The sequence below is a fragment of the Chlorocebus sabaeus genome, chromosome 6, assembly GCF_047675955.1.
Source record: "Chlorocebus sabaeus isolate Y175 chromosome 6, mChlSab1.0.hap1, whole genome shotgun sequence".
Classification (NCBI taxonomy): Eukaryota; Metazoa; Chordata; class Mammalia; order Primates; family Cercopithecidae; genus Chlorocebus; species Chlorocebus sabaeus.
Genome location: NC_132909.1, coordinates 6810897 through 6833586, shown reverse-complemented (window position 1 = coordinate 6833586; position 22690 = coordinate 6810897). Strand labels below are relative to the sequence as shown.

At 50.3% G+C, this 22690-nt stretch overlaps 3 protein-coding genes across 4 annotated transcripts; all 3 read right to left on the bottom strand.

Annotated features, from left to right (window-relative positions):
- Positions 1–953: 953 nt before the first annotated feature.
- NKG7 (natural killer cell granule protein 7) lies at positions 954–2065 on the bottom strand. Its single transcript, XM_007997775.3, has 4 exons — positions 1713–2065; positions 1495–1641; positions 1274–1408; positions 954–1171 (listed from the first exon to the last, which is right to left on the bottom strand). Exons 1-4 carry the CDS (start codon positions 1867–1869, stop codon positions 1113–1115), a joined length of 498 nt encoding a protein of 165 aa, XP_007995966.1. The 5' UTR covers positions 1870–2065; the 3' UTR covers positions 954–1112.
- Positions 2066–8304: 6239 nt separating this feature from the next.
- LIM2 (lens intrinsic membrane protein 2) lies at positions 8305–16531 on the bottom strand. 2 transcript variants are annotated; one of them, XM_007997776.3, is made up of 5 exons: positions 16476–16531; positions 15680–15986; positions 10590–10739; positions 8993–9127; positions 8305–8753 (listed from the first exon to the last, which is right to left on the bottom strand). In XM_007997776.3, exons 2-5 carry the CDS (start codon positions 15978–15980, stop codon positions 8692–8694), a joined length of 648 nt encoding a protein of 215 aa, XP_007995967.1. In that variant the 5' UTR covers positions 15981–15986; positions 16476–16531; the 3' UTR covers positions 8305–8691. The 2 variants fall into 2 exon arrangements, with proteins under 2 accessions (XP_007995967.1, XP_037847427.1); XM_037991499.2 differs by having other exon boundaries at positions 15806–15986.
- Positions 16532–16824: 293 nt separating this feature from the next.
- On the bottom strand, positions 16825–19665 carry C6H19orf84 (chromosome 6 C19orf84 homolog). The gene is made up of 2 exons (XM_007997778.3): positions 18934–19665; positions 16825–17962 (listed from the first exon to the last, which is right to left on the bottom strand). The coding sequence occupies exons 1-2, from the start codon at positions 18966–18968 to the stop codon at positions 17434–17436; spliced, it is 564 nt and encodes a 187-aa protein (XP_007995969.3). The 5' UTR covers positions 18969–19665; the 3' UTR covers positions 16825–17433.
- Between the last annotated feature and the right edge of the window lie 3025 nt (positions 19666–22690).

Genomic DNA, 22690 nt, shown 5'->3' with positions numbered 1-22690 from the left:
GTCCCCAAGTCCTGCTCCTCCTGCCCCTGATCTGTCTGGCTCATTCCTTCCTTTCCTGGTTCCAGGTCAGGCCTCATCATGTCCCACCTGTTGCATTGCCAAGTTCCTCCCTGACCTTCTGGCCTCCCCTCCACGTCTACAGGGGGATCTGTCTGGTACCCAGAGCTGACATTGTCCCTCCCCTGCCCACAATTTTTTCCCAACTCCCCATCATGCTCAAGAGAAAATCGAGCATGACATTAGAGGCCATAACCCCCACCTGCCTCTCCCTCTTCATTTTCCATCTCCCGCCCCCAACATTCTATATCCTGGCCATACATTACCGTTCTTCATTCCCACAAGACTCTTGACTTTTCTGCACGTTCATCTTTGGGCCCCTCTGCCTGGATATTACCTTTCCTTGGTCCTTAAGAAGCCCCTAAACATTCTCTGTCTAGAAAAGTCATCTCCATCCCTCCACAATATGGTTAGTCTTTTTCCGGCGTTTTCCATGCACTGGGACTGCTGTCTGGCCTGTATTAACTGCTTCTGGTCTGTAAGTGCCTCCTCCCCACCACCCCCACAGACTGAGCCCCTGGTAGGCAGGGCCTGGGTCTGACCCGTCCTAGTGTCCCCAGCATGGGGAAATGTGCAAAAGAGAACTGAGAGAGACTGCGTGCAAAGAAGGGCCGAGTTCTGGCAAGGGGTACAAAATCAGAGAGGAAGAGAGAAGGAAAGAGAGCCAGCTAAAGGGAGAAAGACACAGGGAGAAAGAAAAGTGCTGGAAAGGGGGAGAGATAGACCCAGGTTGGAGCCTGTATCCACACGGGCCAGGCAGTTGCGCTGGGCAGGAGCGCCCTGCAGGCTGGTCGGCCTCGTGGTGGGCTGTCACCTTCCCTTGGTGCTCAGCTCCTACCATGGAGCTGGCAGACGGTTGGCTTAGGTCTTGGCAGAATTAATCTCAGAATAGCCAGATTCCAGCCAAATTTTGTTGAATGAATGAAGAAACAAGTGGAGGGGCTGGGGAAGGGCTGAAAGGGTGGGGCGGATGTAGGACCAGACTTTCCGGAGGCTCCAGATGAGGCCTTTGGAACACAACGCTCAAAACTCATCTTGCCGCTCTTGCCTTCTGCTCACAAGGTGTCATAGCCAGGCCGGGGGCTGCCACAGTGAGCACCCAGGCTCAGGGCACCTGGGAGGCCAGAAAGAGTTTAAGCACTTGCCCCTGCCCTTCATCCTCAGGGCCCCCTATTGGCCCTCCCAAGCTCCCCAGGGCAGTGGGCAGGATAGTCACCTGTGCAGAGCAAGAGGATAGCTGAGACCCAGCCCAGGTAGAAGGACCAGGAGAAGAAGGCCTGGATCTGGGGGTGTGGAGGCTGGTCCCACCGCTCGCTGGTGTACACCGCCATGGCCACTGCCATGGAGAGGGCTGGGGGCAAGGACAAGAGAGATAGCTCAACCCTTCGGCAGGAATTCACTGACTCCCGATGCCCCAGTCCAGTCCAGAGTCCTTACCTGCAGCAAACGCTGTGATGGTTGAGACAAGGGGGCCGTGGCCTGGGGTAGACAGTGAGGGGATGCAGGACAGCACCAGGAAGCTCACGCACACCAGGCCCCACAGGACAGCCAGAATGCTGAAGCTCTGCGTCACATGAATGTAGCCTGATCGAGAGAAAACCACTGAACACCCATCCCCACTGGCAACCCCTCCGCAGGACACCCATTCCCCTTACCTGCTATGATGTCCCCATGCCCCGTTGGCCAGAGGCCCGAGTGAGCTGAGTGGGTGGGACCCACAGCCTCAAACCAGAAATCGGTGCTCAAAGCAATCAGGCAGAACATCAGGCCCAGGAAGCCCACAAGCAGGGCCAGGGACCGGCAGGGCTCCATGGGGATAAGCGCGGGGCTTCTGGGTCCTGGAGGAGGAAGAGGCTGCTGATCAGACTGTTGAATCTCAGAGGGAAGGAGGCTGTGCACCCAGACTCCTGGGTCTTCAGAGCTCAACAAAGAGAGACCAGCAAGCAGTCGGGGCAGTGAGGGTTCGTGTGCTTTGTCAGATGAGGCTGGTTTGGTTTCACACAGTTCCCGGTAGCTGACTTTTCACATACCCTCCCTTCCTGGATTGCACAGGCAACGTCCTCCCTCCCCTCCCCAGGGTCCAGTTCCCCGCTTAGTGTGTGGTGGGGGAGGCCACTGAGGGTGTCAGATCATCAGTGGTTTGGGTGGTGGTTTAGAACTTGCCTCTGTCACAGGTTCTACAGCCCCCACCCCTGGAACCTTCAACACCAAGTTGGGGCTTCCTGGAAGAGGTGAGAGAGAGAGAGAGGCTTGGGGGCCCTGAGGTGGGAGGAAGCCAATCAGGCTAGGGTGTGCGTTAAGTGGGAGGGGAGATGTGGCTGGAGGGGACAGTTGGCGATGTGTCATGCTTTCCTGTGGGTTCTGCAGTCTTCCATTTTGGAAGAGGAAGGCCCCAAGTCTAGGGTCTCTACTAAAGAAGGGGGCTTGGGAGTTAGAACTCCTGGGGCTTAAGGAGGAAGGAGCTAGGGGCCTGAACTCCAGGTCCTGAGGGAGGAAGGGGCGGGTGGGAGCTCAGAATCCTGGGCCGCAGTTTGGAACATATGCCGAGGGCAGGTAAACAGCAGAGAATCACAATTCTGAAAGGTTGGCAGAGAGGCAGACATACCCACATCCTCATCTGATATAATGAGTTCAGTGGCATCTCTGCTTTGGTGGGGGCTCCAGCCTGGTAGCCTTTATCACCAGGATCGGGGGGCCTAAAGGGTGTTGGGAGACATAAGGATTTCAGTCTAGGGTTCTCCAGCCCCCCAGATGCTAGCGTCTTCCATCCACACCAACGTCAGGTCCTGGCAAAACCTCACTCGTGAGCAGGTGTAAGGTGATGGTACTACAGCCCAGGTAGAAGACCCAGGAAATCTTGCCTTCTGTGAAACAGGGTGATATGGTTAGGCTTTGTGTCCCTACCCAAATCTCATCTTGAATTGTATCCCCATAATCCCCACATGTCTAGGTAGAGACCAGGTGGAGGTAATTGAATCCTTGGGCAGGTTCCCCCCTGCTGTTCTTGTGATAGTGAGGTTTCACAAGATATGGTGGTTTTTTAAGGGGCTCTTCCTGCCTTCGCTTGGCACTTCTTCCTGCCACCCTGTAAAGATGGTACCTTGCTTTCCCTTCACCTTCTGCCTTGATTGTAAGTTTCCTGAGGCCTCCCCAGCCATGTTGAACTGTGAATCAAATAAACCTCTTTCCTTTATAAATTACCAAGTCTCAGGCAGCTGTTGTTATTGCTGTTGTTGTTGTTGTTTGAGACAGAGTCTCACTCTTGTCACCCAGGCTGGAGGGCAGTGGCAAAATCTCGGCTCACTGCAACCTCTGCTTCCTGGGTTCAAGCAGTTCTCCTGCCTCAGCCTCCCGAGTATCTGGGATTACAGGTGTCCACCACTACACCCAGCTAATTTTTGTATTTTTAGTAGATTTCAGGTTTAGTAGGTTTTTGGGTTTTTACCATGTTGGACAGGCTGGTCTTGAACTCCTGACTTCAGATGATCTGCCTGCCTTGGCCTCCCAAAGTGCTGGGATTACAGGCGTGAGCCATCATGTCCGGCCAGGCAGTTATTTATAGCAGTGTGAAAATAGACTAATACACAGGGAATAGTCTGGAAGAGGACCTCTGTCTTGAAGATGAACTGGGCCAGCAGTCCCAGGACAGCTGGCAAATGTGGAGAATGGGAAATGACCTGGGAGGTTGGTTCCTCTCCTTTATTGGAGAGACTCCGATTGGCAGCCCCCATCCTTCACTCAGATCCGCACCACTCTGAGAACCAATTCATGAGCACAGGCTCCCAGAGGTGGCAGAGGCCATGAGCAGGCCAGGTCTCCGGAAAAGCTTCCAGAAATCTGCCATGGTGTGCGGTGAGTGGCAGGTCAGAGCACACAGCCTATCTGTAGCCCTGACCCCCTCCCAAACCCAAAGCCATCATTAACCCCAAACCCAACCCCATCCCCAAACTCAATATCAAGCCCAGTTCCAACCACAAATTCAACCCATCCCTATCCCCAAAGTTAACCCTATTCCCATTCCTGAACACAACTCCAAACCCAAACCATCCCTATTTGTAATCTCCACCCCAGCTCCAACCCCTAATTTAAGCCCATCCCCATCCTCAAATAGAACTCCATTCTCAGTCCCAACTACACCCTCAACCCCAGCCCCCAATTCGACCCCATCCCCAAACCTAACGTCCTTCTAATTCTCAAACTCAACACCATCCTTATTCCCAGTTCCAACCCTTAATCCCCTCCTACCCTCAAATCTAACTCCATTCTCATTCTCATTCCCAAACCCTACCCCAATCCCTCTCCATTATTAACCCCAGACCCTACTCCAAACCCAACCCCATCCTCTTCCTGAAACTTGACCCTATTCTCATTCCCATCCCAACCGTTTTTTTGTCTTTTGAGACGGAGTCTCACTCTGTCGCCCAGGCTGGAGTACAGTAGCATGATCTTGGCTCACTGCAACCTCCGCTTCCTGAGTTTAAGCAATTCCTGTGCCTCAGCCTCCTGAGTAACTGGGGTTACGGACTGTGCACCACCACATCAGGCTAATTTTATTTAAAAAATTTTTTTTTATTTTTAGTAGAGATGGGGTTTTGCCGTATTGGCCAGGCTGGTCTTGAACTCCTGACCTCAGGTGATCCACCTGTCTCATCCTCCCACAGTGCTGGGATTACAGGAGTGAGCCACTGCACCCGGCCACTGTCCTTTCATTCTTCTCTGCAACCTCTATAATTCATACGTAACTCTGCCCATTTTCATCCTCATTTCACCTCCACGTCCAAGCCTATAACCTTGTGTCTCATCTCCCCACGTGGGTCCCACTACCATCACCATCACACCCATGCATGCGTGCACACACACAGGTGACCTGTACCTGGCTCCAGTGAGTCTCTGCACATGTAGGTGTCACAGGCTGACCACAGGCCCAGGTTCTTGGTGCCCTCTGACATAGCTACCACAAGCCAGTAAGAGCTGGTGAAGGTCATCTTTTTTTTTTTTTCTTTTTTCTTTTTTTTTTTTTGAGACAAAGTTTCACTCTTGTTGCTCAGGCTGGAGTGCAATGGCACGATCTGGGCTCACGGCAACCTCCGCCTCCCGGGTTCAAGCGATTCTCCTGCCTCAGCCTGCTGAGTAACTAGGATTATAGGCATGCGCCACCATGCCCAGCTAATTTTGCATTTTTAGTAGAGACAGGGTTTCTCCAAGTTGGTCAAGCTGATCTCAAACTCCCGACCTCAGGTGATCCATCCGCTTCAGCCTCCCAAAGTGCTGGGATTACAGGCATGAGCCACTGCGCCTGGCCAGCCATGGCCATCTCTTAAGAGCACAAAGGCAAGGCAGCTGTGGCTTTGAAGACGGAATTGCTCACAGGACCTCTACCTGCTTTCTCAACCAGATGTGGTCTGTGGTTGCCAGAGGAAAACCTCAGGCCTCCTTCTGAAGCTTTTCCTGAGAGCTCTGTGAAAGGAATATCTTAATTTGGGGGCCCCCAAATTACTGAGCTAAAGGGGAAAGTCAGGCTGGGAATAACTCAGGGCAAACCTGCCTCTCATTCTATTCAAAGTCATCCGTCTGCTCACTGAGATAGATGCATAGCTGATTGCCTCCTTTGGAAAGACTTATCAGAAACTCAAAAGAGGCCAGTACAGTGGCTCACACCTGTAATCCCAGCACTTTAGGAGGCCTAGGCAGGTGGACCACCTGAGGTCATGAGTTTGAGACCAGCCTGGGCAACATAGTGAAACCCCATCTCTTCTAAAAATACAAAAATTAGCTGGGTGTGGCAGTGCATGCCTGTAATCCCAGCTACTCAGGGGACTGAGGTAGGAGAATCACTTGAACATAGGAGGTGGAGGTTGCAGTAAACTGAGACTGTGCCACTGCACTCTAGCCTGGGCAACAGAGTTAGACTCCATCTAGAAAAAAGAGAAACTCAAAAGAATGCAATGATTTGTCTCTCACCTACCTGTAACCTGGAAGCCCCCTCCCTGCTTTGAGTTGTCCCCACTTTTCTGGAAGAACCAATGTCCTTTTTTTTTTTTTTGAGACAGAGTCTCGCTCTGTTGCCCAGACTGGAGTGCAGTGGCTGGACCTCAGCTCACTGCAAGCTCCGCCTCCCGGGTTCCCGCCATTCTCCTGCCTCAGCCTCCCGAGTAGCTGGGACTACAGGCGCCCACCACCACGCCTGGCTAGTTTTTTTTATTTTTTTTAGTAGAGACGGGGTTTCACCGTGTTAGCCAGGATGGTCTCGATCTCCTGACCTCGTGACTAATGTACTTCTTACATGTATTGATTGACATGTCATGTCTCCCTAAAATGTATAGAACCAAACTGTGCCTTGACTACCCTGGGCACATGTCGTCAGGACCTCCTGATGCTGTGTCACAGGTGCACGTCCTCAACGTTGGCAGAATAAACTTTCTAAATTAACTGATACCTGTCTCAGATTTTCGGGGTCCACAGCTCATGTCACCTGCTTGGCCACATGGTTTTCTTAGGTCTCTGTGAGTCTTGTCTAAGCACTGTCAGGTTCTTTGAATCACCCCAGGTCTCTTCCAACTTTCTCCAGCCCCTTCCAACCTCTCCCAGGCTTGAAAGCTCCTCAGTAGCCCCCATCTGCCACGGAGGACCCCCAAAAATTAGCTGGGTGTGGTGGCATGCGCCTGTAATTCCGGCTACTTAGGAGGCTGAGGCAAGAGAATCGCTTGAACCCGGGAGCCAGAGGTTGCAGTGAGCCAAGATCGCACCACTGCACTCCAGCCTGGGCGACAGGGCAAGACTCCATTTCAAAAAAAATAAATAAATAAAATAAAAACTAGGGTTGTCATTTCCTAAGATGGGGAAGACCATGGGAGGAACACATAGGGTGTGTGTGTGTGAGATCAGGAACTTATTTTTGGATATGTGAGATTGGAGATGCCTCTTCAAGTGGAAATGTTGAGTAAGTAGGTTGAGTAGGTAAGTTGCAGTCCTGAGTCTGGAGTCATAATTATATCATTATTATTGCTAGAATAAGCTCCTATAAATAGGATTACTAGAATGAGGCTCGGCAAATATTTCCGTTTAAATAGGCCTCAAAAAATTATTAGAGAAAGCTTCAATTGTCACTATGATTAGAGAAAGCCCCTATACATACAGTATTATTTTTATTTGAGGAGGCCCCAATAAATATTATTTTAGGGAATAAACCTCTATAAACATAATATTTATTAGCATAGCTGTAGTAAATAGTCTCATTAGAATCAGCCTTATGATATAGTCTTATTATTTTATGATAGACATTAGTAAATCTCACGGCAGTTAGCAACCATTTATTTTCTTTTTCTTTTTCTTTTTTATTTTGAGACAGAGTCTTACTCTCGCTCAGGCTGGAGTGCAGTGGTGCGATCACAGCTCACTGCAACCTCTGTTTCCTCGGACTCCAGTGACCCTCCTGGGACAGGCACATACCAATATGCCAGCTAATGTGTTTTTGTTTTGTTTTGTTTTGTTTTTTTTGTAGTGATGGGGTTTTCTCATGTTGCCTGGGGAACTCCTGGGCTTCAGAAATCCACCTGCCTTGGTTTTCCAAAGTGCTGGGATTGCAGGTGTGAGACACCGCACCCAGCCAGCATCAATTAATAGAATGAATTGCTAACGAGGGAATGAAGAGAAGATCACGGTCATGAATAGTGTGTGAAGAGCAGGTTCCAGAGGTGAAGGCTCAGGGTTCTGGTGTTTCCTTTGAACGGATGCGTCATGGGAGGAGAGAGGAGGCTGGAGAGAGTCAACTGGGGGTGGCGTGGGCAGGGAGTTTTTTCAGAGATCTTTTCATTTGTCCAATTATCCTACACATCCATTTCCTGGAAGTTGAATTGTGGTGAGCTCCTGGACAGGTACTGTTGGTGGATCTCTGTTCCCCTCCCCGCAGAAACTGAGAATGTCGGGCCTCCATAATACAGCACCCCTGGCCCGGGTGCGGTGGCTCGAGCCTGTAATCCCAGAGCTTCGGGAGGCACAGGTGGGTGGATCACCTGAAGTCAGGAATTCTAGACCAGCCTGGCTAACATGGTGAAACCCCATCTCTACTAAAAATACAAAAATTCACCGGGCGTGGTAGTGGGCCCCTGTATTCCCAGCTACTTGGGAAGCTGAGGCAGGACAATCACTTGAACCCAGGAGGCAGAGGTTGCAGGTAGCTGAGATGGCGCCATTGCACTCCAGCCTGGGCGACAAGAGCGAAACTCCATCTCAAAACAATGACGAAAACAACAAGAAAAACGCACAAAAAAGCACCTCTGCCCACACCCACCACCCTTACAGCTGTTTCTCCCCATCCCAGCCCCTCAAGGATGAACACTTTAGTAGTTTCACGTCAATTTTATTAGACCTCAGAAAGTTACTCTAATGGATATTTCATTTTTCTAACAACCTGCCAGGCAGGTGGTGACTTGAGTCTTCTCAGCTCCCTCCCACAGGCCCCATTCTTCCTCCTTCTGGCCTAGGACCAGGAGTCAACCTCCCCCCCCAACCCAGAGTCCAGAACTGAGCCCCCTCATTTCCCTAGGAACCAGGATTCCAGGCCTCTAGACTCTCCTCCTCCTCTTCAGTGGCCTCGCTTTAACTTCCAGATGAAGCTGGGTTACACATTTGGGCTCAGCGCGGTGTAGACAGGCGCCGACATTCATGCACCCGGTAGGCACATATGTAGAAAATCCCTGCATGAGAAGTTCAAATTGACCCCCTTAAACCCCCCCCAGCCCCATTTCCACCCCAAGAGAGTCCAACACCCTACTCTCTTTCTCCCTGGGTATCCATGACCCCAGACTCCATAGGCCTGGAGTCTTCCTCCTGACCCAGTGCTGAGGGACCCATGTGGGATACCCTATCATCTTCCACCCGATCTGCTACCCACTCTGCCCCAGACACTGACCTTCTCACCCCTTGCCCCCAGTACCTGCGAAGAACGTCATGAGCACTGCCACCCAGCCCAAGATGTAGGACCAGGAAAAACGCCAGTCCCCAAAGCGGCGGCCTAGGAAGCTGATGGTGACTCCAGTGTAGATGGCCAAGGCCAACAAGACAAAAAGGGCTAGGGAGAGAGAGCAGGAGGATGCAGGTGAGACGAAGGCTGGGTGTGGTTTTGGAGATGGGCAGAGAGCTGACGATGGGGGTGGGAACTAAAATTGGGGAAAGGGGTGGAAGTGGGTTGGGGGTGGGGATAAGAGTGAGGATGGGGGTTGAGTTGAAATTAGGGGTAAAGATGATTGGGGGATAGGTTTGGGATGGGGTTGGACGTGGTTGTGCTTTATAATGTAACTGGCCGTTGTCTCTGGTTCCTGGAAGGCAGAATCAATATTCGGAACTTCCTGAGTAATGGGAGGGTCTTTGTTATTCTTGAGCCTCTTGGGCCCAACCTGAGTTTATGGTAATGAGATGAGATGACACAGGGTTGGATGTAGTCATCAGAAAGACCAACCAGGCCAGGCACAGTGACTCACGCCTGTCATCCCAGCACTTTGGGAGGCTGAGTTGGGTGGATCACTTGAGGTCAGGAGTTCAAGACCAGCCCAGCCAACATGGTGAAACCCCGTCTCTACTAAAAATACAATAATAATAATAATAATAATAATAATAATTAGCTGGGTGTGGTGGTGTGCGCATGTAATCCCAGCTACTCAGGAGGCTAAGGCAGGAGAATCACTTGAACCCAGGACGGGAGGTGGAGGTTGCAGTGAGCTGAGATTGACCAACTACACTCCAGACTGGGGGACAGAGCGAGACTCCATCTCAAAAAAGGAAAAAAAAAAAAAAAAAAAGAAAGACCAACCATGATATTAGAGGGTTGGGGCTCTGAACAACATATCGGGGAAGAAAGGAAGCTGGAAACTGAGTTCCATCAATGGTCAACGATTCAATCAGTCATGCCTATTTAATGAGACTCCAGTGAAACCTCTGGACACTGAAGCTCAGTGGCGCTCCCTATTGGTGAAAACATCTGTATGCTGGGAGGGTGACCCCTGGCTCCATGGGAAGAAGTCTTGGAAGCTCTGCATTTTGGGCTCTCCTAGACTCTGTCTCTTCATTTGCTTGGGCCTGAGTTGTGTCCTCTAGAATGAAACTATAACTGTAAGTATAGCACTTTCCTGCATTCTGTGAGTTATTCCAGCAAATTTTTGAATCTGAGTGCGTCTTGAGAACCTCCTAGTTTGTAGCCAGTGGATCAAAAGCATGGGTTGCCCAGGCACCCTGCTTGCAGCTTGTAGCTGAGGTGGAGGCAGTCTTGCTAAGGACTGTGGTCTTAACCTGTGGAGTCAAACACAAATTTTAGGTGATTAGTGCCAGAACTGAATTGTAGTACACCAGCTAGTGTCAGAATAGACCGGAACTCGAAATAGTCATGAGGTTGGTTTTGGGTGTGGAGATGGGATTAGGGTGGGGTAGGGTTGAGTGTGAGGAGGAATAAGGGGTGCGAATGGTGTTGAGGGGTGGGGACAGATTGGGGTTTGAGATGACAGCAAGGAGAGGGGTAGGGAGAGGGTGGGCTTACTCACTTGAGGCAAAAAACATGATGCCAGCAGAGAAGGGCCGGGAGATGCGGGAGAAGGTAGGCTGATGAGTGAAGGCCATGATGCCCATGATGATGCCGGAGGTGGCACATAGGGCAGACAGGATCATGAAGGCCCGGGTGGCATTCCAGTATGCTGTGGGAGCACCCCATGGTCACTCCCACGCCTCCCCTGCTCTAAGTGAGAGATGCTGCTATCTCTGAGATGAAAATGCCTTGCCCCTTTCCATATCCCTAACCCAGCTCATCCTTCCCTTCTTTGCAAATGCCCTCTTCTTCACCTGGCAAACTCCTACTCATCCTGCAAAGCCTATCTCCCATGACCCCTCCTCTAGGAAGCATCTCCTCATCCCTCAGTCATCATCTTTACCCACGGCTAAGGGTTGTGACTCTCTTTGTCTGTCTCCCCCTCCAGCCTGATTGCTCCTTGAGGACAGGCACTGGGTTGGTTCTGTGTCATAAACACCCCCACCACACATTTGGTTTGCATTCTGGCCTCGGTAAATGTTTGTTGAATGAATGAATGAATGAATCAATGAATGAATGCTGATTCCCTATATTCTCCTGCTGATTACTATTCTCTCTCACATTTCTTTCATTTCTTTTTTTTTCTTTTTCTTTTTTTTTTTTTGAGACTGAGTCTTCCTCTGTCACCCAGGCTGATGTGCAGTGGCACAATCTCAGCTCCCTGTAGCCTCCGCCTCTGGGGTTCAAACAATTCTCCTGCCTCAGAGTCCTGACCATCTGGGACTACAGGTGCACACGACCACGCCTGGATAAGTTTTGTATTTTTATTAGAGCCGGGGTTTTGCCATGTTGGCCAGGCTGGTCTCGAACTCCTGGCCTCAAGTGATCCACCTGCCTTGGCCTCCCAAAGTGCTGAGATTACAGGTGTGAGGCACTGCACCCAGCCTACTCTTTCATTTCTTTTATACTACTTGCTTATATCTGAAAATGTCCTATTTACTTGTTTTTAACTTATTTATAATGTCTATCTCTCCTCAGTAAATCCTTAGCTCTGCAAGGACAAGGGCCTTGCTGTCTCATTCACCACTGGGTCCCCAGCACCTAGCACCTGGTGCATAATAGGTGCTCGATAAATGCGTGAAATGAATGAGTGTTGAGCACTGGGGCCATTCTTCTCTTGTGCTTTGCCCAGTGCTGGCCCCTCAGGAGATGCTGTGGGAAAGATAATAATAATCTCTTCCTCCTTTGGCAATAGCTAACTATATGCCAGGCTCACTACCCAGGTGTGACGTTATTTGTTCCTCCAGAGTCCTATTCTATAAGTACCATTTTTATTCTTATTTTTCAAGTGAAGAAATGGAGACCCAGAGAGGTAAAGTAACTTGCCGAGGTCTCATAATTAGAAACAGGGCTGGAGTTGGAATCCAAGCTCCAAGGCCCGTGCTCCTAACTGCTTGGCTATTCTGTCTGCTGGAGCACCCAGGAAAATGGTATACCTCAAACCTTGCATCTTGCCATTGAAAAGTAAAAAGTCTAGGAGCTTTGTAAAACCCAGTCTTTTGTCTTGTAGAAGCCTCAGTGAGAGAAATTCCTGACAGGTTCTCCATGGATATTTTTATGGGTTGAGTTATATCTTTTTCTCCCCCCCTCCAAATTTTTATGTTGAAATTGTGACTAGTGCCTTAGAATGGTACCTTATTTGGCAATAGAGTCTTTGCAAATATAATTAGTTATGAAGAGATCACGCTAGAGTAGGGTGGGACTCTAATCCAAAGACTGGGCTGGGCCTGGTGGCTCCTGCCCAGTGTAATCCCAGCACTTTGGGAGGCCAAAGCAGGTGGATCACCTAAGGTCAGGAGTTTGAGACCAGCCTTGTCAACACGGTGAAACCCTGTCTCTACTAAAAATACAAAAATTAGCCAGGCGTGATGGTGGGCGCCTGTAATCCCAGCTACTTGGGAGGCTGAGGTAGGAGAGTCACTTGAACCTGGGAGGTGGAGGTTGCAGTGAGCCAAGATCATGCCACTGCCCTCCAGCCTGGGCGGCAGAGCAAAACTCCATCTCAAAAACAAAACAAAACATAAAACAAAGACTGCCGTCCTTATAAAAATAGGAATCTGGACACAGACACACTTTCAGGAAAAATGCCGTGTATGAGGAAGGCAAAAATTGGAGTAATGCATCTCCAAACCAAGGAACACCAAAGATTCCCAGAAAATCACCAGAAGCCAGGGAAGGAGGGACATGGAACACATTCTCCCTCACAGCCCTCAGAAAGAAGTGATTTCGCCCACATCTTCATCTAGGCCTCCAGTACTGTAAGACAACACATTGCTCTTGTTCAAGCCACCTGGTGTGTGGGACTTTGTTATGGCACCCCTAGCACACTAATTCAGGCCGGTCACAGGGTCTCAGACCTGGAATCCTAGCACTTTGGGAGGCTCAGGCAGGAGGATTGCTTGAAGCCAGGAGGGTTTGTTTTTAAGTATTTCTTGTATCTTCTTCTTCTTCTTCTTCTTATTATTATTATTATTATTTTTTTTTTGAGACGGAGTCTGGCTCTGTTGCCCAGGCTGGAGTGCAGTGGCCGGATCTCAGCTCACTGCAAGCTCCGCCTCCCGGGTTCACGCCATTCTCCTGCCTCAGCCTCCCGAGTAGCTGGGACTACAGGCACCCGCCACCTCGCCCGGCTAGTTTTTTGTATTTTTCAGTAGAGATGGGGTTTCACCGTGTTAGCCAGAATGGTCTCGATCTCCTGACCTCGTGATCCACCCGTCTCGGCCTCCCAAAGTGCTGGGATTACAGGCTTGAGCCACCGCGCCTGGCCTCTTCTTATTTTTTGAGACAGGGTCTTGCTTTGTCACCCAGGCTGGAGTGCAGTGGCTCCATCTTAGCTCACTACAGCCTCGAACTTCTGGGCTCAAGTGATCTTCCCATTTCAGCCTTCTGAGTAGCTGGGGCCAAGGGAGCACACCACCATGCCCAGCTAATTTTTTATTTTTTGTTGAGATGGGGTCTCCCTATGTTGCACAGGCTGGTCTCAAACTCCTGGGCTCAAGTGATCCTCCTACCTCAGCTCCCGAAGTGCTGGGATTACAGACTGAGCCACCCTGTCCATCTGAAGCCGGGAGTTTGAAACAAGCCCGGGCAATACAGCCAGATGCTCTCTCTACAAAAATCGAATCAAATGAAATAATGAGGCTGAGTGTGGTGGCTCACAGCTGTAATCCCAGCACTTTGGAAGACCAAGGCGAGTGGATCACCTGAGGTCAGGAGGAGTTCAAGACCAGCCTGGCCAACATGGTGAAACCCTGTCTCTTACCAAAAATATAAAAATTAGCCAGGTGTGGTTGTGGGGGCCTATAATCCCAGCTACTTGGGAGGCTGAGGTAAGGAGAATTGCTTGAACCCAGGAGGCAGAGGTTGCAGTGAGCCGAGATAGCGCCATGGCCAGAGCGAGAGTCTGTCTCAAACAAAACAAAACAAAACAAAACAAAACAAAACAAAACAAAAACAGACAAAAAAACCGAAGACCTTCGCCAAGACTCCCTGTCTCCTGCATCCCTGGCAGAGATAAGACAGAGAGGCGGCTCAGGGTTGTCCCTCGGGGAATTCCCAGCCTGAAGCAGGAGAAATGTAGAAGTGTCACAGATGAGGACAGCCAGAAATGAGAAGGATGTGTGGAGTCAGGCAGATGGGACTCCGAAGCTGGTGGCCCAAGGCAAGTCTTTCCACTTCTCCCCGCCTCAGTCTACCTCCCCAGCAAACAGACATCGTCCTGCCTCTCCCTCAGGGCTGGCTCAGGGAGAAACGGGTGGGCGAAGTCTCCCATGCCTGTCATGTCCGGCACTCAGTGGGGCTTAGCTCTTCCTCTCAACTACTCAAGAGGATGTTTGAATTTTGAGGTCACATCTCATGTCTCACTCTTACATACAATTGAACTGCCCTTACATGTAAAGTGCTTAGAATAGCACATAGGGCATAGTAAGCTCTCAATTAATGTCAGGTATTATTAATACTATTACTAGTAGTAATACACAATATATTATATAGTATTAATTAATTTTTATTTGTTTATTTATTTTTCTGACAGAGCCTTTGTCTGTCGTCCAGGCTGGAGTGTAGTGGCACCTTCTGGGCCCACTGCAATCTCCACCTCTTGGGTTCAAGCGATTCTCCTGCCTCAGCCTCCTGAGTAGCTGGGATTACAGGCACGCACCACCATGCCTGGCTAATTTTTGTATTTTTAGTAGAGACCGCATTTCACCTCTTTTGCCAGGCTAATCTCGAACCCCTGATCTCAGGTGATCCACCCACCTTGGCCTCCCAAAGTACTGGGATTACAGGTGTGAGCCACCACACCTGGCCAAATTTATTAATATATTATATAATAAGTGTGCAATATAATATTCTCTAGTTTATATATTTATTATAATATATTGTATAATATATACACTAATTTATTATATGTAGCATAATATATACTATTTATTAGATAATGAATGTGTAATATAATGGATTTTACGTCATATATACAAAATATTATATGTGCATTATTTATTATATAATATGTAGCATATTATATACAATATATTATGTATTAGTAATTTATTATATAATAGAGGTGCATGTATAATACACTATATTGTATATTAATTTATTAATGTATATATGTAGTTACACATATTATACATAAGTTATATGTAATAATATAAATTGCATATATTATACAAAATGTAGTATATACTAACTTAATATATTATAGATGTTATGCAGCATGCACTATACTATATATCTCTATGTATCTCTCTATCTATGGCCTGGTACATTATAAGTACGCAAAAATACTTTCTGCTACATTATGCAGTATTTAGCAAATTCAGGGCCCATATTTCTTCTGTATCCCCTGGTACCTAACATAGTTCTTGGTCCACAGTAGATATTTAGAAAATGCTGTTTCGTGACACCAGCCCCAGTTGCTGTGCATGACACCTTTGAGGCATCAGGAAATGCCACCTCTCCCAACTTAACCTGCAAACCAACACCCCGTGTCACTGCAGCTAGAAAGCAACCCTGCAGTACCAGTTCTGCCCCCTCCATGTGAGTGACCTTGGGTTGCTCCCTTTCCCTCTTTGAGCCGCAGAGTTCTCCATCTGGAATACAGGTGTCCTTGGGCCCCGAGGTCCGCCCTGCTCTTTCCCCAGGCGCGGCCCGGACCCTGGCCGGGGGGCTCACCGATGCTGTCTGTCTGCAGGTAGCACTTGCTGCCCAGGCAGTACCGCCACAGGCCCTGGTGGGCGAAGGACCCTGACAGCCGGTACTGCATCCAGTGGTCTGTTGCCGTGGCCACCACCAGCAGGATGGTCCCCACCCAGGCACAGAACAGGCCACCACCCATGAAGCTGTACATGGTGATCTGCCGGGAAGGGGAGAGATGGGGTTGGGAGCTGGATTCCTGGGACTTGATGGAGGAAGGGAACTGGGGGAAGAGAGGGCTCAGGAGTGGGATGCCAGGTGCTTGGGAGAAGGAGATGGAGACCTAGACGCCTGGGTCCTGGGGAAGGAAGGGACTGGGGGCCCGGACTCCTGGGTCTGAGGGAGGAGGATGGTAGGGATCCTGGAAAGATGACAGGGAGGAGGGGCTGGGTTCTTGGAGCCTGGTGTCCTGGGGAAGAGAAGGCCGGGGACCTGGACTTCCAGGTTCTGAGCAAAGAATAGCTTGGAGGCCTAGATTCCTGAGTCCTAGGCGAGGAGGGGCCCAGGGGCCTGGATTCCTGGGTGCTGGGTAAGGAAGGGGCTAGGGGCCAGGGGGTGGACACCAGGTCCTGGGAGAAGGAGGAGCTGGGACCCTAGACTCCTGGGACTTGGGGAAAAGGGGGCTACGGGTCCCATGCTTGGTGCCTACCTGAGTGGCAGAGCCTGCCCGAGCCCTCCTTCTGCCACGGCCCCTCTGTGCAGACTGAGCTGAGCCTGGTCACTGGCCTCTCGGCCCCCATAGGTTCCCCAAATCCCTTAAGCCTCCCTACACAATGGTCCCACGATCCAGCAGCTTCTAGCAATCAGAAATGCAGTGGTGGCAGAGGCCTCAAATGGAATTTGCTGAAGCAGGCATCCAGGGGACTCCCCACCCCCAGCCCCTGCTCACTGACCTCTGTGACCCTCCTCTGGACCCACTACCTTATCGCCAGCCTTGCTCGCAACAACCCTGGCTTTGTCCGAGCTGTGTAAGCACACACACGCAAGATACAGGGACAGTCACACATTTATTGCTTATTCTTCGTGGGGATGGACACAGAGCTGTGGCTGAGGTTGAGGATGGGGCTCTTTGGAGCTGTAGATTCAGAGGACGTTAAAGATGGGCGGAGGTACATAGGGAATGAGGAGAAAGGGGTTGGTAACGAGGGTGGGTTTGAGTTGAGGCGCAGAAGTGGAGTTGGGACTGGTGACAGGGATGGGAATGAATGGGTTTGGGAATAGGGATTGACAGTGGGGAAGAGAGAGGCTGGTAGGAGTGGCTTTGGGGTTTGGGAGAGTGTAGGGGATGGGGCTCGGGGAACCTTGGGGATTGAGAATGAGGTAAGGATGGTGGTTGTGGTTGGGGATGGCATTGGGAATGGGGTTGAGGCCATAAAGGAGACAGGCCTGGGTATGAGGTTTAGGGTTTTCTTCTGGCTTGGGATTCAGGTGACTTAGGTCAGGTTCACCAAGTGGCTCACAGGAGCTACTCCTGAGACTACGGTTTTGGGGAGAGGGGAGGATGGAAGATGTTTCTTGGGGTTCTTCTGACAGGGCTGAGGTCACTCCAAGCCCCAGGAAAACCCTCCTGGGCGACTGCAATCTCAGGTGCTAGACCCTCCAGGGTCCTAGTACTCTGTCTCCCAGTCCTCAGCAGCCAGTGGTGTTTCCAGGGGTGGCTCTGGACCTCGGGCTTCCTTCTTCCCATCCTGGGCAGGCAGTGTTGGTGCTGATGGCAGCGTCATTGGTGGGGTCCTGGGGCCAGCCCCAGGGCCCCCCACCCGACCCCTCTCTGGCTGCTCAGCTCTCCCGAGGCCTCCTCGTCGATGTGGGCCCCGGCCCCAGCCTGGCCTGTGCCTGACTTCCCAGCCCCCGCGTCCCCTGGGAGGCCTCCTGACTGGGCCAGGCTGAGTGTGGCCTGCCTGGAAGCAGCAGGAGCAAGAGGGCAAGGACTGTTGGACGGTGTAGGCCCCCAGCAGGGCGCTGTGCAGGAGGCAGGAGAGGGTGTCCAGGCGTATGGGCACGGTGACAGAGGCCACGCTCTCTGGGAGCCCCAGGTGGGTGGGGTCTGTGGAGCTCAGGAGCCAGGGTGGCGGGGTTGGGAGAGGCGCAGGGGGCCATGGCTCAGTCCCAGATGACGGCAGGGACAGGTTGTTCCTAGAACAAAAAGACAGATCAGTGGGGCTCAGCGTCTCCGTACTTCCTTGTTTCTCGCTGCCAGGCTGTCTCTGCACCTCTGCGGAAGGCAGCCATCTCTCCATCCTCAGTGCCCACCTGTGACTTCCTCCCCCGCTTCTCTCTCTCTTTTTGTTTCTAACCTGGGTCTCTCTAGAGAAACAGACAGCTCTACCATGAACTGCAGCATCAGACAGAACTCAGTTCCAATTCCTGGCCGCCTCGCTTTTGGTGGTGTATCTTTGGACAAACCATTTTCCTATTCCAAACCTTAACTTGTTTATAGTCAAAGATGGCTTTGGATGGTATCAAAGGCACGAATAACAGGGCTGGGTCTGGTAAGTGCTAAAACAGTGGACAGCCACGATTTCTCCAGCCTTCTGGGGATCCCTGGAGTCTTCACATTTCTTGGTTTATTCTTGGAAATTTCTGTTCGATGAGTATCTGTTTCTAGCTCTTTTTCTGTTCTTTTCTTTTTAAGATGGAGTTTCGCTCTTGTTGCCCAGACTGGAGTGCAATGGCTGATCTTGGCTCATTGCAACCTCCGCCTCTCGGGTTCAAGCGATTCTCCTGCCTCAGCCTCCCGAATACCTGGGATTACAGGCATGCGCCACCACACCCGGCTAATTTTGTATTTTTAGGAGAGACAGAGTTCTCCATGTTGTTCAGGCTGGTCTCGAACTCCCGACCTCAGGTGATCCACCGGCCTCGACCTCCCAAAATGCTGGGATTACAGGCATAAGCCACTGCACCCGGTCTCCGCCTGTTTCCAAATACCTCGCTCAACTCTCACTAAACTCTTCTAAGATTCTATGTGATGATACCTGAGCCTTTTTTGTTTTTCCTGATTCTCTAGGCAGGTCTGTTCATTGCGCCCTTTCTCTCTCGTTTTCACTGTCCCCTCCTCTCTCTGGGTTTCTGTCCCCCTCTCAGGAGGTCTTTGTTTGTCTCACCCTTCGGGCCCAGCCCCGTCCTTTGGTTGTTCCATCTCCCCTGGGGCCCACTTAAGTATCTTCTAGTAAGTTCGCCTCCGAGATCCTTCGAGGGCCCGGGAAGGTTGGGGAGGGACCCAGGCGGAGAGAGGCGGGGCTTGGCCAGGTCAGAAATGGGGCGTGGCTCGCGGAGTGATCCGGACCCCTGAAAGAAAGAGCACAGGAGGGGACCTGGATGTAGTTCCTCGAGACAGCTTACTTCAGTCCTCCAGCACCCCCTCAGCCCCTACTCCCTCAGACCCGGGAGTCCAGGCCCCCAGCCTCTCCTCCCTCAGACCCAGGAGTCCAGATCCCCAGCCCCCTCCTCCCTCAGACCCAGGAGTCCAGATCCCAGCCCTTCCCTAAGACCCAGGAGTGCAGATCCCCAGCCCCTCCTCCCTCAGACCCAGGAGTCCAGATCCCCAGCTCCTCCCTAAGACCCAAAAGTCCAGATCCCCAGCCCCCTCCTCCCTCAGACCCAGGAGTCCAGATCCCCAGCCCCCTCCTCCCTCAGACCCGGAAGTCTAGGGCCCCAGCCCCTCCTATCTCAGACCCGGGAGTCCATGCTCCAGCCCCTCCTTCTTCAGACCCCGAACTCTGGGTCCCCAGACCCTTTCCTCTCTCAGATCCAGTAGTCCCGGGACCCCTGCCCCCTTCTGTCTCTCTCTCTGTCTCTCTGTTTCTCATTCTCTGTTTATTCCTGCCATATCCTCAAGACAGATTATTTAGGACTCAAGGGACATTTTAGGTAGGGAAATCTGGACATGTGGACACTCCCCAGGGCACAGGGCGTGGTAGATGGTTTGGGGGTCTTAGCTATTCTAAGCGCTGGGTTCTACTAGGGGCCGTAGCTCTAACTTGCTTTGTAACTCTAGGTCCTTCTAGTCTCTATGCCCTAGTTTCTCCATCTGAGAAATGGGGCTAATACTGCCGTCCAGGTTCTTTGTGATATTACCCGTGTATTAGTAAACACAGAATCTGGACCACAATTAGGCTGAACAAATGATATTTACTTATTGTTATTGCTGGTAGTTGTGACAGTGTTTTGCTAAGAAGGAGTCGTCATTCTTACATGCATTCATTTAAGAAATATTCAATGCCTGCTATGCTTTGGGCTCCAGGCTGCACACTGGGGACAGAATAGCCATGGCCCCTACTCTCAGGAAACTTGCATGCTTGTAAGGGAGACAGATGAGACATACATAGCATATATTCTGTAAGAATAAGTACCTGAAGATGTCAAATCAGGGCAAGGGGAAATTAGAGGCACCGAGGTAGGGAGATACAGTAGATAATGTGGTTAGGGGCCTGGCCTGGTGGCTCACGCCTCTAATCCCAGCATTTTGGGAGGCCGAGGTGGAGGAATCACTTGAGGTCAGGAGTTTGAGACCAGCCTGTCCAAGATGATGAAGCCCCATCTGTACTTAAAATACAAAAATTAGCTGGGCGTGGTGGCAGGCACCTGTAATCCCAGCTATTCGGGAGGCTGAAGCAGGAGAATGGCTTGAACCTGGGAGGCAGAGGTTGCAGTGAGCTGAGATCATGCCACTGCACTCCAGCCTGGGCAACAGAGTGAGACCCTGTCTCAAAGATAAATAAATAAATAAATAAAATGAAATAAAAATACAAAAATTAGCCGGGCATGGTAAGGCATGCCTGTAGTCCCAGCTACTTGGGAGGCTGAGGCAGGAGAATTACTTGAGCCCGGGAGGTGGAGGTTGCAGTGAGCTGAGATTGCACCATTGTACTCTAGTCTGGGCTACAGAGTGAAACTTCATCTCAAAAAAGAAGAAAAAATCAAGTAGATAAGATGGTTAGGAAAGGCTGTTATAGGAAGGTACTGGAAGACTGGAAGTTGAATATTCCTCGGGGGGAACAGCTTCTGAAAGTAAAACAAACATAGTGATTCAGGAACTGGAAAAGAATCAGCTAAGAGGAGTGGCATAGGTCTTTATATTTTTAAATATATGCTTTATTTTGCAATACTTTTTATGTTTTTTTTTTGAGACAGGGTCCCCCTCTGTCACCCAGGCTGGAGTGCAGTGGTGGGGTCATGGCTCACTGCAGCCTCAACCTCCTGGGCCCAAACCATCCTCCTACCTCAGCCTCCCAAGTAGCTGGGACCACAGGCACACACCACCACACGGGGTGCCTTATTTTATAGAGACAGGATCTCAGAATGTTGTCCAGGCTGGTCTCAAACTACTGGGTTCAAGAGATCCTCCTGCTTTGACCTCCCAAAATGCCAGGGGATTACAGTCATGAGCTACCATGCTCACCTGGAATACTTTTATACTTACAGAAAAGTTACAAAGATAAAGTTACAAAGATAATGGAGTTCTCATCTACTCCTGACTCAAGTTCCTCTAATGTTGCCATCTTACATTGCCATGTAATGTACATGGTACATTAGTCACAACTAAGAAACTGGCAGGACTATTAGGTAAACTGCAGGCTTTATTTGGATTTTACCAGTTTTTACACTAATGTCCTTTGTTTCTGGTCCTGGATCCAATCTGGACTACCATGTTGGATTTAGTCACTCTCTCTCCTTAGTCTCCTCTAATCTGCGGCCCTCTCTAAATCTTTCCTTGTTTTTCACAACCTTGAGAGTTGGGGGAGTACTAAGTTATTTTGTAAAATGAAGGTCTTTTTTTTTTTTTTTTGAGACAGGGTCTCCCTCTGTCACCTAGGCTGGAGTACAGTGGCGCTGTCTCAACGCACTGCAACCTCCACCTCTTGGGTTCAAGCGATTCTCCTGCCTCAGCCCCCTGAGTAGCTGGGATTACAGGTGCCCGCCACCACGCCCCACTAATTTTTGTATTTTTAGTAAAGATGGGGCTTCACTGTGTTGGCCAGACTGGAGGTCTATTTTAATGAGTAATATGAACTCATTTAATCCACATTTTAAAAAATTATTTATTTTAATAGAGAAGAGGTCTCTCTGTGTTGGCCAGGTTGGTCTTAAACTGCTAGTCTCAAGTAATCTTCCCACCTGGGCCTTCCAAAGTGCTAGGATTACAGGGTGTTTTTAAATTTTTATTTATTTATTTATTTATTTATTTATTTATTTATTTATTTGAGACAGTCTTGTTCTGTCACCCAGGCTGGAGTGCAGTGGTGCGATCTCTGCTCACTGCAACCTCCGCCTCCCGGATTCAAGCGATTCTCCTGCCTCAGCTTCCCGAGTAGCTGCGATTACAGGCATGCGCCACCATGTCCAGCTAATTTTTGTATTTTCAGTAGAGATGGGGTTTCCCCATGTTGGCCAGGCTGGTCTCGAACTCCTGGCCTCAAGTGATCCTCCTGCCTTGAGTGCTGGGATTACAGGGGTAGGCCACCGTGCCTGGCCCACAACATTGCATTTTAAGGAGGAGAAGTCCCAGGCACCAGGATCGCCCTATGCTGGACGATGTTAGTCGTCCAGTGACTGGCCGGAATAGGATTTTTGCCAAGAGATCTGGCTTGCTTTTCTTTCCTGGAGACTGATGAGAACCCGGATCTTCAGATTTCAAGTCAGGGTCTATCCATTCGGTTACTTTAAATCCCAGAGGCAGATGGCGCTTACTGCTCAAGTCTACCGTCATGGGATTGTTCTAGCTTGTTCTTTTATTGCTTCTCCTATTACTAAGATCAGGATCTGACGCCATTTGGAAACCAGGGTCTGACCTCTTCATTTACCACGTACCTCGCCCTTTAAGGTTTTTCTGTTCCTCTCCTAGTGCCCCTGTGGCGCTAG